The following is a 15931-nucleotide window of genomic DNA, read 5'->3' on the forward strand; positions in this document are numbered from 1 at the left end:
GGGGGGGGGGGGGGGGGGGGGGGGGGGGGGGGGGGGGGGGGGGGGCACAGGTCAAGAAAGTCAAGGATGGACTAGGCAGGAAGGTGGTTTGGGAATCCCATCCCCCAACTTCTGAATCTGCAGGCAGCTGGTCCCCTACTCCCCCTGCTGTCTGCTCCCTGAGGGGCACCTGTGGCTGCCACTCACTCAGAGGTTAGCCTGAAAGCCCCATGGCCCGGAGCATCATGGGAGCATCTTTCTACCAGGGTGAGGGCACAGGAAGGGGCCAAGACTCCACAGGGCTCTCAAGATGGAGTCCTCCAAGGGCCTGTAAAGCCTAGGGGGAGAAGAGGAGTGATGAGGGAGGAGGGCTTTCCCCACATGGGTACTGGGCCAGACGTTCTTAGGAGGCGGGCACTCCTGGGAGGAGGGGCCAGCAAGATGTGTCCGTGCAGTCCACAACCCTGTAGACCATGGCAGAATGCCCACTCCCCTGAAGACAGGCCAGGCCACATCCCACCCTCCCCCCCAAGACCAAGCTGCCACTGCAGGCCAGGTGGCCTCAGAGGACCCCGACCCACCCATTCCAAAACATTCCGTTGCACAGATGGCACCACGGCTGACCAGGCCACACGCTGCCCAGAGGTCGTTCTTCCTTCCTCTGCCCCCTCCCACCGAAGGCCTTGCACGTGGTGTCACCTCTGCCTGTCAGCGGCAGGGAGCTGGCTCAGAGGACGTGCCCTAAGTACAAGGTGCTCACAGGACAAGCCAGCATAAGGACCCACATGTTCCTGCTACCACCACTGGATTTATTGAGGTTGTCACCACATCTGAGGGGCCACCAACAGGGGACCCAGCCACTGCCTGGCCTGGTGCCTGAAGTGAGGGACTGTGTGCCACGCCCTGGCGGCTCCTGGATGGGGAGGGAGCCTGCGGAGGACTGGACGGCTCAGAGCGGAAAGAGAAGCGGGAGCTGGGAGTGCGGGGCAGGGAAGGGGCAGGAGCAAAAGTTGCATCTAGACAAAGTGGCACAAGACGAAACCAGAACCCGCATGTGTCGATGTCTCCTCTCAGGATCCAGGCGCCTCTGCTCCGCAGCCCCTTAGCCGGACATCTCCTCTCGCTGCTCCTTGTTCCTGCGCACCTCAGCTGCGTGCAGCTCCTGGGAGGACAGGCGGAGGTGGGCGGGGCCCTGCGCCCGCCGTGGCGGCTGAGGGGGCTGCCCCCTCCCCCACGCCCAGGCTTCAGGGACCCTCCTAAGTGCAGGAGAAGCGACCAATGGGACCCCTTAACGACTAGGACGGAGGAGCAACAGAGAACAGGGGGAGGCCCATGTCCTCCCCTCGAAGTGTGGCCTGAGTGCGGGGGCTGGCCCTCAGTGAGACAGGGTGGCACCCAAACCAGAGAGAGAGCCTGACTCCAGGGAACTTCCCTGGGTTTGCAAGCTCCAGGGTACCCCCTGGCACCAACCTGGTCCCACCCCGCGGGCTGAAGCAGAGGCTACTCCTAGGGGGCTCCCGCCAGGGCGGGGCCTCGCCTCACTCTGGGCTGTCTCCATGCAGGACAGGGAGCAGCCGGGCTGCGAGGGCGCTGGTGGTGCAGTGGGAAGGTACCACCAAAGGACGGGGGGGCCCCCGGGGGCTTCCCTGGCCCCCCAGCCTAAAGCAGCTCCTCCCCTCTTCTAGCTCAAACCCGCGCCTTTCGCAGCACTTCAAAAATAATGACTATCGGTTTATTACCGCGGTCACTGGCCGTGTCCCACCAGGACCGAATTGGGGGCCGAGGCCGAGACCGCAGGCGCGCAGTAAACGCAGGCGAAGGCCCACTTCCTGCTGCCCGGGATCCGCCGCGCCGGGCCCCGCCCCCGCGCCGGGCCCCGCCCCCGCGCCGGGCCCCGCCCCCGCGCCGGGCCCCGCCCCCGGAGACCGACCGCTCCCGCCTTCGCCCCGCCCCCTCCTCGATCGCGGTCCCGCGCTCTCCTCGCCAAGCCCCGCCCCGGCGCGCACCTTCTCGCGCAGCCGCTCGCGCAGCGCCGCCAGGTGCGCCTCGCGGATCTCCTTGCTGAGCTCCATCTTGTAGTTGAGCTTCTCCTCCGCCAGGCGGCTGAAGTTGTTGTTCTCCTCCAGCGCCTTGTGCAGCACCTCGCGCTCGTGCTCGCGCCGCTCAGCCAGCTGCTTTAGCACCTGCGCCTCCTGCGTCTGTGCGGGCGGACGGGGGCGCGCGCGTGGGCGGTGGCCGGGCCCCTGCCCCCAGCCCCCCACGCAAGCCTGGCCTCCCCGCGCGCTGTCTCGGCTCCGCCCAGTGTCCGTTCCCCTGCCCTGCTGCCCAGCTGCCCAGCCTGAGCCGGCTACCTGCTGCCCACTGGACCTCGGGTCTACACTGCCCTGCCGTCGGCGAGGGTGTTCACCTGGTCCCAGTTTGCCTGGGACTTCTGGGCTTTAGCACCGCAAGGTCCGCGTGCCAGGAGAACCCCCAGCCCCAGACAAACCGGAAGTTGCTCACCCTGTCTGCTCGTCGTCAGCCCGCAGAGCTGTCCCTCCTGCTAAGCTGAGGGCGCCCACGCAGCAAGACAGGCTCTGTCCCGCTCGCTGCCGCCTCCAAAGCCCGTGGTGCACTCAGGGAATGTTGGAGGAGCAGAGCAAATTCAAAACTTATGGGCTGCCATGGAACCTGCACCATCTCCTCAAACGTCTGCCCGCCGAGCTCAAAGTAGGTGCTTGATATGCCCTGGGTTCTGAGTTCCCTGAGGGGCGGGGGGCTGTGTAAGGGTGCCCAGGGCTGCTGGAGAAGGGACTAGTTGGAGCGAGGAGACTGGGACTGCTGGGACTGCTGCACTGTCCAGCCCTAGTGGGGGAGGGGCTGCCTGGAGGCCCAGAGGAGAGGTGAGGTCAGAGACGCTAGGGCTCGCAGCTCCTTCGCAAGGCTGCTGGGCCCACCCACGTGCCAGTCACTGCTAGTTAACCCTAGGAGGCCTGGGTCCCCAGGTTCACTGGGACATGCTGTAAGGGATTTGGAGCCAGTGCCCCTGCCCAGTGGGCTTGGGCATCAGGACTGCACTCCTGAGAGTACTCCTTTTGTGTGTGTTTCAGTCTCCGTGGGGCTGGTGTGAGGGGAAGGAACAGGGAGGGAGCCTGGGGCACATGCCCCCCTTCTCCCAGGGGCCCCCTGAACTCCCAGCAGATGTGGGCTTGCAGCCCCCAACACATGGGAGTCCCTTTCTTCTCACTCACTTCTCTACCCTGGAGAAGGATGCCAGCCCAGACTCATGTCCCAGGGCCCCCTCCTGGCCATGGCCAAGGACACCCCCTCCAACAGTATCTGGTTCCTGTGCTTCTCCAGCTGGCTGCCACTGGGGAACCCTTCACCTCCCTGTCCTATTCTGATCTCCCAAGAGGAGATCCAGGGAACCATGAGACCCTCTCCACTCCAGGCCAACAGCCAAGCAGGGGCTTGGAGCACCCTGTGCCTTGGGGACCCTGTCTGTGCCCAGTGAGGCCTCTGGCCACCTTCGTCAGGATCTGGGGGCAGGACTGGGCTCCTCACCTTCCTTCGCTCCTCAGCTGCCTCCAGCCGCTTCTGCAGTTCCTCCAGGGAGGTGTCCTTCCTCTTGGGGGGAGAGGAGAGCACTGGGCTCTCGGGGGACAGGTCAGAAGGGGACTTGAGGATGACCTCGAAGCTCTGGCCAGAGGCCCTCTTGTCCAGCTGCTTCACCTCCATGTCTGCAAAACCAGATTGGGCTTCAGGAATCTGAGGGGTCATGTTCCCAGTACACATCCAAATCAAGGGCTGAGGGAGGAAGCACGGCTGCTCGTGTGGGACCCCCAGGCCTGAGCGCCCAAGGCTGCCTCCCATCAGAGGCTCCCTCCCAGAAGCCAGCTGAGCCGAGGGGAGTGGTCAGAGAGGCCAGGGGAGAAGAGAGCAAGGAAAGGAGGACGCAGGCACTGGCCAAGCAGGACCTGGCAGCTGCCTGGGGCACACTCACCCCCATACTGGTAGATGGTGTTGGGGTGCGGCTGTGAGTAGAAACAGGAGCAGATGAGCGACAGCACTGACAACTCCTTCATCTTCTCCTTGTAGGCTGTGGGCATGAGGCCAGCATGAGAGGGCGCCATGGCCACCTCCCGACCTCACCTCCCTGGCTGCCTCTGTCTTTCCCTCCCCAGTACTCCCCATGCTGTGTCTCTCTGGAAGCCTGTGTATCTCGCTCTCTTTTCTGTTCCCTTGCTTCTCTACAGCTCTCCTCTCCCTCTCCCCACTCCCAGAAGCTGACCTTGTCCCTGGGCACACCTTCCTGTGGGTTGTCCTGCATTGTTCTCCTAATACCCCCTTCCTTCTCCTTTTCTCTCTCGGCGTTTCCGTCTCATTCCTCTACATCGCTGTGTTTGTTGGTCTCTGTCCATCCTTTTGTCTTCCTGGTTCAGTTCTCTCTCTGTGTCTTTGCATGTCTCCATGACCCTTTGTCACTGTGTATTTTCCTGACCCACCATCCCTGGCCCTCCATGTCCTTCTCTCTCCTTCCTGCCCTTTCCCTCTTACAGATATTAACCACCACACTCATGACTGGGCCGCACAGATGTGGAACTTCTGCAGGCAGCACTTTCTTGGTCTGTACGCCTGGGTGAAGCTGTCAGACTTCCTCCTGTGTGACCCCCCGCCCCCATTTACCCTGATAGCATTGCAGCCACCCCAGGTGAAACCAGGCCATCACCAGGCACACACTCCCTGCCCACCCAGAGCCAAAAGGTAGGGAGCTGTCCGTTCAGCACCAGAGCCTGCCCTCTAGTCTTGCAGAGCAGGTGCCCACAGCCAGTGTGCCCCGAGTCCAACCAGAAAAGGACGTACACTTGTCTGCTGAGGCCCTGAGTCCTGTGAGGTGAAGGGGAGAAGCCCACTGTCAGAATGGAAATAGCAGCTTTCTGTGGCCCATTCATGACAAGCCAGGCCCTAAGGTAGACACGCTGGCCCAGTGTCTCACTAATGCTTAACAGTCTTCAAGCCCAAGACTGTCCCCGGGCTCAACTGAGATGACACTGGGCCCCAGTGGCAAGGGCGACTTGCCCAAAGCTCCTCAATGCAATCCCAGGTGGTCTGTGTTCTTTACACCACTCCATCGGGTCCCAAAGACTAGGAGACTCAGAGACCCATCCTCCTGCCGCCCTAGCTGGAGAAGCTGGTACAGGTCTCCAGAGAGGGAGTCTGGCCTCCATGAAGGGGTCTTCCAAGGAGCAGACACGAATTTGGACAAGAAACTTGCTGACTGGGGCGCCTGGGTGGCTCCGTCGGTTAAGCGTCTGCCTTCGGCTCAGGTCATGATCTCAGGGTCCTGGGATGGAGCCCCACATCGGGCTCCCTGCTTGGTGGGAGTCGGCTTCTCCCTCTCCTGCTTCCCCCTCCCCCGGCTTGTGCTCTCTGACTCTGTCAAAAAATAGATAAAATCTTAAAAAAAAAAAAAAAAAGAAACTTTCTGATCAAATTTCACACAAGACAATGTGTTAAAATTGAGTTAATGTTGGGGCGCCTGGGTGGCTCAGTTGGTTAAGCGACTGCCTTCAGCTCAGGTCATGATCCTGGAGTCCCTGGATCGAGTCCCGCATTGAGTCCTGCTTCTCCCTCTAACCCTCCCCCCGTCATGTACTCTCTCTCTCTCTCTCTCTCATTCTCGCTCTCTCAAATAAATAAATCTTCAAAAAAAAATTGAGTTAATGTGAAGTTGGGGAAAGTGTTGGTGTAGAAACAGGACACAGGACAGAAATTATCAGGCCCTTGTCTGAGAGAGCAGCTCATGGTGAGCAGGGTTCTCCATCAACCAGTGCAGAGAATGATGTTATTGGATCTAAACGTCCCGATGACCCAGACGCTTCTGGAGAGAGCCCAAGAGACTCTAAAGGGAGCACAAAGGAATCCCGGGCAGGCAGCAAGGAGATCCTTTAAGGTGAGTGGAGGGGTAGCAGGGCAGAGATATGCACCTTGGTCATTGGCTTCAGGAGGCTGGGAGGGAAGTGGGCTGGATGTGTGCAGGCCTCAAAGGGAATTTTGGCTTGACATGTCAATTTTATTTTTTTTTACAAGCATAATCTATTTGTGTATTATTTGTGCTATTAAAAGTTAATTTTATTTATTTTTAGAATGATAGAGTTTTTCAAAAGTTTTTTAAAGATTTTATTTATTTGAAAGAGAGAGATTGAGAGAACGAGTTGGGGGAGCGGCAGAGGGAGAAGCAGACTCCCCAAAGAGCAGGGAGCCCAATGCGGGACTCGATCCCAGGACCCTGAGATCATGACCTGAGCTGAAGGCAGACACCCAACCGACTGAGCCACCCAGGCGTCTCCTAAAAGTTAATTTTAAAAAGGAGGGAGATGGGTACCTCACACTAATGTGCTGGGGAGTTAGAGGGTTTAAGACCGGGTAAAGCCAGCTCTTCAGTAGCACATGTGGAAACCTCCAAATGGGTTTACCATACATGCCAGGAGCTTGGGGCGTCACAGGGGTACCCAGAGAGCAGTCCCCAAGCCTGCAGCAGCGAGGGGAGGGAAATGGGGTGGAGGTGGGGAGCCGCTGCCTTGGGCCTGAAGTTCTCCCAGGAAAACGAGCTGCACATTTATTACAGAGGAAGAACAAGTTCATGGACAAATGTCAGGGGACTCCCTTCCAAGTACCTGTTGCCTGAGTATGAAGGGAGGTTGGCAGCAATTTAGGGTGCAGGATGTGGAGCTTGGGCAGGTGTGAGCACCGCCTTGTTAGGACACAGGGGAGAAGGATGGGGGGGGGATGCTGGAGACTAAAGTCAGAACTCTCTGAGGGCATGGACCAGCCCAGGGGACCAGTGTCCAACTAGGAAGTGAGCGACTGACTATGTCTTGCAGCTGGTAATAGGGATGCAGCTCAGTGTTTGATGGTCATGGAGATTCCTCAGGTTGGTTTCTCTTGGGCTGATGGCCCATGAGGAGCTTCCTTCCCAGAAGACTCATCCTAAGTAGCCAAGTGGGAAGGGGCACCCCCCCAGAAGGGGGCTTGGGAATGAGGCTTGCTGTGTGGTCTGGCTGCAAGTTGGAGGGAACTGGACAGCAGGTAGGGAAATTAGCAAATTTTCAGACAGTGAGAAAGGGGAAGCTCACACATGGGGCTGGAGAGCAGGCCTGGGCCCAGCAGCTCACAACACAGGAGATTACACCTGTGTCCTCAGAACTGGAGGGGCTTAAAGGTCATGTCTCACTGCAGAGGGAAGAGGTCGAGGCCCAGACCCATCTAGGCACCTCTCCATCGACAGAGCTCAAGCCAGGAAGCCCCTCTGCAGCTTGGGGGCATGCTGTTTCTCCCCCTCACCAGAATCCTTCTCTTCCTTCCCCATCACTGACTTCAGGGAGTCGTTATAAGCAAATCTCTGGCATGAGCTGGATTGCTTTCATCTCTCTCTTCCTCTTCATACTAAATGTTAAATATGCAAAAACGCACATTGGCTTTTTGGATGCTTAGATCCTAGGTGAGCAAGAGTGGGAAGGCACCAGATCAGCCTACAGTGGCATGGTAACCATAATGGCAACACCCTTGAGGTGGGTGCATTACATCCATACTCCCAGCTGACCCTCAAGAACAGCCAGCCCTTGTCAGATTCATTTCTACTGAGGAAAAAAAAGAGAGAGAGAGCAAGGAGCCCACCCAGAGTCACACAGCATGACAGGATGGGACCCTGATCATGAGCCCCAGCCTCTGGCTGCACTTTCCTGTTGGGAGCCTCATGGTGGTGGGGGTGGGGGGTTGTCTATCCAGAAATGGGAAGGCAGGGCGCCCACAGATGCCCACTCACCCCTAGAAGGGTCCTGGAGGCTGCTGCGAATTGCTTCCTGGCAGATGGAGCTCATTGTCCCCCAGGCTGCCCCTCTCACTAGTCAGAGTCACGTGCAACATGCTGGGAGTCCAGCATGGCAGGACGCGCCAGCAGATTCAGCTTCTCCGGGGAGGAAACTCTGGGAAATGTGGCTGCAATAGTCACACTGCCTGGCATGGACTGGGCACCCATCTCTTGTCAGGCACTAGGCCAAGCACCTTTCCTGGAATGCCCTGTTCATCTCTCAGAACAAGCCCATGGGAGGCGCTGTCACCATCACCTCCATGCACTTAAGGCCTGAGAGCTTAGGGAGCACGGGCGAGCCCTCTCAGCTCAGTGGAGTTGCATAAGGAGATAAATATAAGCAAGACTCTACAAAAGTGTGTGAAGAGCTGAGTGTGTGGGAAGGACACCAAGAGATGGCCACATCTCCCCAGGTGAGTCCCAGTGACATAGCCCATCAACAGATGCTCAAGGGAAAGGTGGTGGGAAAGTCAACAGAGGAAGAGAAAGCTAAGGTCAATCTTGCGGTGACCACAAGGTCATAGCAGACAATGACTCTTCACCCTAGTCACCAAGACCAACGAAGCCCACCAGTGAGCTGGGGCAGACAGGCCACTGAGGCATGGAGCACCAGGGGCTGCTCCAATCAGAGACTTCTTTTAACCGAGAAGCCATAGCTGGGATTCACTTAAACTGATCTTGGCCACAATGACTGATCTGCTCACATAGCCACTTCTGGGCCAAGCTGCCTGCCTATCCAATTTTTATGAAGGTGGGCATAGGCATGCACACATGTAGGCTGCACTCTCTCCGGGGCAGCCCTGACAGTAAAACAGGAAAGGCCCATCCCCGCGTGACTTTGTCAGGAGGCAGTTCTCCTGGCTGGCTCATGGCACATCTATGAGGCAGTGGCCGTGCTGATCAACACTGATTGCGCTTATGGTTTCCTTTTTCACACCAACAGCAACCTGGACACCCAGAAAAATCCTGGGACCAAGCATGGGTCAGCAGCACCCCAAAGCCTGGCAAAGGGAGGGCTCGTGTCAGGGGGGGTTTTGAGGTCAGCACATCTGCACCCACCTGTGGTGGTCATCAACAGTGCAGCTTCGGCTGCATCCCTTCACCACCTAATCTGTCTGCTTACCTGTCAGATGAGACCTACTGAGCAGGGTTTTTACTAAGAGAAAAGGCTGAGAGCATCTCCCACCAGTGGTTGCTCATTGTCCCCCACTCGGGCACAGACCGGGGCCTGAAACCCCGCCTCAGTGTGGGACTGGACTAGCGCTCTGGCCATGGGAAGGACAGACCATCCTCAGTTCCTGCCCAAAGCTGAGCCCAATATCTCTGAGGAGGTCAACAAGACAGAGCAGGGGGCAGATGAAGGCCAGATGGACAAGACCCTCATGGACTGTGTGCAGGAGGGGTGTGGTTAGTGACACATGTGGTCCCCTCCTAGACAAGTGCAGAAGTCACCTGGGGCCTGGGACCCACAGGGCCTGAGAAGCTGGTCAGGGCAGGGCACATGTGAGTGCGTGGAGACCTGCCAAACTGTGTGCCACTCCAGAGAGAATCAGGCTAGCTAGGGAGAGGGGACCCCCAGAATGGAGGGAAGGGTGGGCTGGGAGTAGAGTTCTGAGTCCAGGGGGAAATGGGGTGGAGGTGGGGAGCCGCTGCCCTGATGTCGCTGGCGACGGAGTGCAAAGATGAAGTTGGTCCTGGGGCGGCCAGACAGGCCAGAGCGTTCCTGGGGGGAGCAAGCCCCATGTCCTCGCGTCCAGGGTCACCCGCAGCTCTCTCACCGCCAGTAACTGCCCCATGTCCACCCCTCCGCCAGAGCCGCGCCTGGCTCAGGCGTGAGGGGAGGGTCGCAGCCTTGGGGGCGGTGGATCCGCAGCTTGGGAGGCGGGGCTGTGGGGGAGGGAGGGGCAGACCCCTCCTTGCTGGGAGGACTTGGAAACTGCAGCGGCCCCTCCTCCATCCAAACCCCGCTGCGCAAAGGGCGGTGGCTTTTTCGACCAGAGCAGGTGGTACCGTGTCGCAGAGAGCGGTCCCCAAGCCCGCAGCAGCGAGGGGAGGGGACGACCACGCTAGACGCGGGCGCGGCTCCGCTCGCCCCCGGCTCGGTTTCTCCTCCCCCGTCCTTCCGCAGCGTCCCTCCAGCCCCCAGGGTGCTCCATTGGCGCAGATACGGCCTGGGCTCGCTGGCTATGGGTCCTACCCTCCTAACCCCCACCCTCGCGAAGGCGAGGTCGGACCAGGGTCTGCGGTAGACAGGCGCCTCGGGGGACGCTGTCTGCACCTCCCCAGCGCGCCCACCCGGGGGCACGATGCTGCCCCCGGACCCTCGGAGCCACCCTGCCACAGTCGCGCCTGGCCTGACACGGCGGCCACGGAAGGGGCAATGCGCCCTCGCCCCGGGTGCTCGCTTGGGCGCGGCCCCTGCCCAGCGGCCCACGCCCGCCGCACCCGCGCCGCAATCCTCGCCCTTGGGGCACCAGGTGTTCCCAACCCGTTGGCCCTGAACCTCGGTTCTTGCGGGTTCGGCCCGGCCGCGCCCCGCGCCCTCGCAGAGCGTGAGGTCTGAGATGTGAAAATAGAGTCCGCCACCGGCCCCAGCTTCAGGCGAGGCCAGACAATGGCCTCCGCTCAGACCCGCCACCGCCCCAGAAGTCCGCGTCCCGGACGCCTACCGGACAGGGTGCTGGCCATGGTGCTGGCGGCGCGGAGGCTGAGGAAGGCCGGGAGGCGCGGGCGGCGGCTGGAGCTGCAGTCGGCGAATGCGGCAGTGCTGGGGAGGGGAGGGAGCGAGGGCGGGCGGGAGGCGTGCGCAGAGAGGGAGAGGGAGAGAGGGGGAGAGAGCTAGCGGGAGAGCGGGAGAGCGAGAGAGTGAGAGAGCGCGCGCTCGAGCAAGAGCATGTGCAAACGCCTGGCTGGCTGGCTGTGGCAGGGGCTTGCAGCCCTCAGAGGGAGAGTAGAGGGAGGGGAGGATGGGAGGGAAGGAGGGGAGGGGAGAGGCCAGCCTGGGACACAGGGTGGAGCACTGCAGCCAGATGCCCACCCACCCATTGCTTACCTCTTGGACCCACTGCCCCAACTTGGCTTTGTGCAGGCTTGGGGGGATGGTGGAGACATGCCCCATTCCCCAGGGTGGGCATGGCAGGAGAGGAGGGGCCCCAACATCAGGGTGGGCTGGAGAGCTCTTCACTAAAGCCACCGAAGGCAGGGAGTGACTTCTGTGTGCCCAGGTCCGTGCTGAGGGGAAAGTGTGTCATAACGGTGGGGGTAGGGATTGGTCTGGAAGGCCTCCAAGGAGCATCCCAGAGGATGAGTCAATTCTGGGGCAGAAAAGAGAGTAAATGGGGGTGGTGAGGCCTAGAGACAAAGGCTTTGAAGTGAGATAGAGAGGAGTTCCAACCGCAGCTCTGACACCCACTTGCTGTGTGACTGGGAGCGAGTTTCTGACTTCTCTGTGGCTCTGTTTCTCAAGGGTAAGATACAGCAATAATGCCAGTCTCCAGATGGAGAAGAGAGGTACAGTTGGTGAGTGTGTGGGGGGGGTCATGCCTCCCCTCCTCTCTGGGCTTAGGGTTCAGGTTGATATCCCCAAAGGGAGAGCCTTGCAGAAATGGTGGGCCCTTTCCTGCAGTGACCATCTTGTCTCACTTTGGGCCTGGCAAGTCAAATGGATGAAGTGTCATTCCCATTTTAGGGACGGAGCTACGGAGGTCAAGAGAAGCACTTGCTCCACAAGCAACTAAGTCTTAGAGTCGGGAATAAAACTGTGGGAAACCTCAGGAGCCTGCAGAGAGGGGAGGGAGGCTCAGAAAGGGGACAGACAGGGACAGACCTAAGGGTCAGAGTCTGCCTGAAGCAGGCCCAGCAGATGCGTATATACCTCGAGGTGCATACATGGGGAGTGTGGGACTGGTTAACATCTGTTCTGTGGTCCACATAGTGTCTGATCCACGCCCACAAACCTGTAAGAGCAGACTCTCAATTCAAATTCGTTGACTTGATCAAAATCCTGTGCCTGCTGAGTGGGGCTGGTTATGGCCAGCCTTGGTGTCCATTTCCTCTCATCTTTCACAATTAGGTTCAGTACATGGCATTTATAATTACAATTTATTGAAGCACTTATACGTTACAATTTATTGAAAGCTGGGCAGTCCCATGTGTGATGTGTGACCAGGCAGCTCATGCATCAGCTCAGGGTCTCAGGGTCCTCAGCTCCAGTTCCGACCCAGGTGGCCCTGAGTCTCTGGGTCCTGCCTTACCTTCCTTGGCCTCCTGGGAGCACAAACACCTCTGCTCTTAGAAGATGGGTGCTGTGGAAGTGAAGAGGACTCCTGGCTGGAAGCTGCATGCTTTAGGCAATCTACTAATCACCAACCCTGTACTTTGTAAAGTGTGGATAATCAAAGAACTTATCTCAGAGGCCGTCCATGCCTGCATGCGTGGTCCTGAAGGGGTGAGCTCTTCTCCAAGCTCCCTACTGAGAGTCTAAGACAAACCCTCTAGGCCCCCTCACCAGGTGGACCAGGTGGATGGGGGGGGGGGGTGCCAGCAAGCCACGGGCTTTCCGAAGCATGCTCGATCACACGTCTGGGCATTAAATAGAGCCCATGAGAAGCCCTGGGGTCGGCGTTGCCAGCCGGCTGTGGGCCGTCTCTGTCGGCCTTCTGGAACATGCTGGAGTCGGCTAGACAAGTATCTACCCCCTAAAGAGTTGTGCAGGCCCCAGACCCCACTTTTGACTGCCAGCTGGTGCTAGGTGCCGGGACACTGGGGAGCAAGGCGCCTGGGCAGCCATTCGGAATCACGGGAAACCAATCCGAAGGTGTGTGCAATTGTCCGGGCCATCCAGGTGACTTGGCCCAGGGACGGGTGGTGGGATGGAGGCTCTGGCGGGCACGGCATCGAGGGAGGAGACGGCTCGAACCCCAGGTTTCTGCCCGCGGCCGGTGGAGGTGCCGTTCTCCAGGCTCAGGGTCGACCGAAGGGGCAGGGTGGGGCCCGGAACCGAGTGCGCGGACCCCTATGCTGCGGAACGGTTTCCGCCGGGAACCACGCGCGGCGGACCGGAATTGGGAGCGGAAGTGCAGCGCGGTCAGTGACGCCCGCGAAGTCCGAACCGGCTGAGGGCGGCGCAGACGCGGTGGCGGTGCCTTGGCTAAACCGGGGCAGATTCTTGGGGACCCCCGGCGACGGAAGGCTGTCCGCGGAGAAAAGCGAGTCGTGAGTCGCAGAGATTCGGGACCTGGCCCTCCCGACACTGCAGCTCCCGGCAGGCCCCGCGCCGCCCCGGGCCCGCGCGCCGGTCTCTCTGCCGCGCTGCATTCTGGGGCCGGTGGTTTTCCTGTGCGCGTGGGCGGGGCCCCGCGCCCGGCGGGGCGGGGGGGGGTCCCGGCGGGGCGGGGGTGTCTCCCGGCGGGGCGGGGGTCCCGGCGGGGCGGGGGTCCGGGCGCGGGGGGCGGGGGGGTCTCCCGGCGACGCGTTGTCCTCGTGACCCGGCCGGGGCTCTGGCCTCCCAGGCTGCCGTGCAGGTCAGCGAACTGCTGCTGTGCGCGGCTCGGGCTCCTGCTACTTGTGTGAGCGCAGCCGCCTCTCCCGAGCCCGGTGGAGCCGCTGGGGGCCAGAGAGCGAGGCGGGGCGCACGCGTGCGTTCTTCCTGCTCGGCTCCTCTCGTAGGTCCCGCAGACTTGCCTTCGGGCCTGGGGCGCGAGCCGGGCTGCCGGCCGGGTGAAGGGGTGTGCCCGAGGGGCCGGCTGCAGACGGTCTTGTTGCCCCGGTCTCCGTGCTGCAGGGCTCCCCGTGGAGGACGCTGGCATGTGCCCGCGCCGCCGGCTGGCAGCACTCCCCTGCAGCGGCTGAGATCCCGAGATGTCCGGAGGGCGTTTTGTCTCACGCACTCACACAGCCTGCGTCTCAGCCAACCTCTGTGCCCGCCCGAGAAGAGGCCAGCATGCCCAAGATAGCTCTGGATGGTGTGACAGTGGATTTCCCTTTCCAGCCATACCCATGCCAGGAGGAGTACATGAGCAAGGTCCTGGAGTGTCTGCAGAAGGTACGGCGGCTGTCCTGGGAGCGGGTCAGCGTGGGCAGAGCTTCCACCAAGGCCTGATGTAACGGACTTGGACCTTCCGTTCACGCCTGCTGCGCCCTGCTGGGTAGCAGGCCTCCTCTTGGACACAGGACTCCGTCCTGAATGGGGCCGGTGTTCTAGGAGAGACAGTAGACAAGTAGAAAAAGACAGTTCCTGCTCCGAAGGAGAGTCGTTAGGTCATAGGCTTGGGAGCACCTTGAGGGCCTCCCTGAGGAGGTGGCGCTTGAGCTGAGGCCCAGTGTGGGGGAGCAGTCAGCCATTTGAGGATCTGGAAGAAGTATTTCCACATGGAGGGATAGTCAGTGCCTCATCATTTTGGAAGGTCTTTAAATCTCAGGGGTGTGCAGGAAGGCAGAAGGGGGCAGGTAGCTTTCTGCTGACTTTCTTAGCATGTTCTTTTGTACCCTGCTCAAGCTCGCAGCCCCTGAGCGCCGATTCTGCAGCTGGGGTCCTGGCTCCTGTTGTGGGCGCAGACTAGACTCCTACAGGGAGGAACCTGGCGCCCATTCCTGGGAACTGGGAGCACAGTTTTGCCGATTTGCTTATGTGTCTCCCCAGGTTTGCTGCTCAGGCTCCCATCTGAGATGTATGTAGCTCACCAGGTTCTCCTCAGTATAAAACATCTGCATCCAAAGTTACGGAACAAAGTTCTGTTTGGCGAGTTGGTGTCTAATTAGACGTCTTACTATTTACATTAGGCTGAAAAGTACTGTTGAGTTCTGAGTGATGCTCTGCGAATTGTTTGCTAATGAGGGCTGAATTAACACATAGCTTCTGGTTTGAGAGTGGAAGCACTGGCAGATTACCCACTGTTCCTCAGGCCTTTGCCGCCTGTGGGTGGGCTCTGCCTGAGCAGAACTGTCCCCTGGCCGGTGGGCTGTGTGCTCTGCAGTACCCTTCTCCTGCTTCCCCATGACCTTGTTCCTGACCCCACTCAGAAAGTAAACGGCCTCCTGGAGAGCCCCACTGGCACGGGAAAGACCTTGTGCCTCCTCTGCACCACGCTGGCCTGGCGGGAGCACCTCCGCGACACCATCTCTGCCCGCAAGATTGCCGAGAGGGCCCAAGGGGAGCTTTTCCCCGATCGCACCTTGTCATCCTGGGGACTTGCCGCTTCAGATGGAGACACCACCGGTGAGGCTCCTTTCCGCTCCTCTGGGGTCTCCACAGAGAGGTAGCGAAGGGATAGAGTGGGCTGGTGAGGCTCAGCACACCAGAACATCATCTCCTGGAGCTATGACCTGTTCTGCTTCCTTGTGCCTGGGCAGCTTGCTACACGGACATCCCGAAGATCATTTATGCCTCCAGGACCCACTCACAGCTCACTCAGGTCATCAGCGAGCTTCGGAACACCTCCTATCGGTAGGTCAGGCGCTGCTCAGCCCTGCCTCTGAGTTAAGGGGGTTTGGCCTTGGCAAGGTGGTTGATGGTAGTGTTCTGCCCGGACCCCGCTCTGGATCCCAGAGACCCACACTGTCTGCTCCAGTGTGCAGGACTGCGGTGAGGCCAGGCTGTTTCTGCTGCCCTTTGCTTCTCAGAAAGCAGCTCCCAGTTGATGTGCCAACCTCGGCTTAGCACCCTGAGCTCCTGGAAGGCGATGTAGGGGGCGTGGAGTTAGCGGGGTCTCCTCCCATCTGCCTGTTTCCCCTGCCTCCTCTCCTTATTCACGCTGGGCCATGCAGTAGAGAAAGCGCCTCCCAAGCCCAGGGCCCATTCTGGCCATGGCCACTCCCTCTGGCTACCTGGGTGCACATGTGAGCCATGTCTCCCGGTGCTCCTCGTGGGCTCCACACAGCCCATGCTTATGCTGCTGGATGGCACTGGGGCTATTGCTCTCTGGTTCTTGGACCCCATGGTTCTCTCTTCTGCCAGGCCTAGGGTATGTGTGCTGGGCTCCCGGGAACAGCTGTGTATTCACCCCGAGGTGAAGAAGCAGGAGAGTAACCATATGCAGGTGGGTTTCTGGGGCACGTGCCCCATCTTCTGTGGTTCTGTCAGAGCTCTTGCCTCTACCCCCAGGG

General features: G+C 60.0%; 2 protein-coding genes across 4 annotated transcripts in view; one reads left to right on the forward strand and one right to left on the reverse strand.

Annotated features, from left to right (window-relative positions):
• Positions 1 to 10613, reverse strand: part of STMN3 (stathmin 3) — an 11398-nt gene extending 785 nt beyond the window's left edge. Inside the window, exons 1-5 of one of the 3 annotated variants that reach the window (XM_035025572.1) lie at positions 10498 to 10613; positions 3962 to 4057; positions 3523 to 3698; positions 1986 to 2177; positions 49 to 1141 (exon numbers count right to left, since the gene is read on the reverse strand). In XM_035025572.1, coding sequence (XP_034881463.1) covers positions 1082 to 1141; positions 1986 to 2177; positions 3523 to 3698; positions 3962 to 4057; positions 10498 to 10516 — 543 coding nt within the window. In that variant the 5' untranslated portion in view covers positions 10517 to 10613 and the 3' untranslated portion in view covers positions 49 to 1081. Of the gene's footprint in view, positions 1 to 48; positions 1142 to 1985; positions 2178 to 3522; positions 3699 to 3961; positions 4094 to 10497 lie in introns of those variants that run through there. The other 2 variants (XR_004682986.1, XM_035025570.1) reach the window with 2 other exon arrangements.
• Positions 10614 to 13320: 2707 nt separating this feature from the next.
• Positions 13321 to 15931, forward strand: part of RTEL1 (regulator of telomere elongation helicase 1) — a 28202-nt gene continuing 25591 nt past the window's right edge. The window contains 5 exon segments of the mRNA XM_035025573.1: positions 13321 to 13350; positions 13611 to 13871; positions 14849 to 15044; positions 15179 to 15272; positions 15783 to 15864. Of these exon segments, the coding sequence (XP_034881464.1) occupies positions 13770 to 13871; positions 14849 to 15044; positions 15179 to 15272; positions 15783 to 15864 (474 nt within the window). The 5' untranslated portion in view covers positions 13321 to 13350; positions 13611 to 13769.

This window comes from Mirounga leonina, unplaced genomic scaffold (assembly GCF_011800145.1).
Source record: "Mirounga leonina isolate KUSES-001 unplaced genomic scaffold, KU_Mleo_1.0 Mir_195, whole genome shotgun sequence".
Classification (NCBI taxonomy): domain Eukaryota; kingdom Metazoa; phylum Chordata; class Mammalia; order Carnivora; family Phocidae; genus Mirounga; species Mirounga leonina.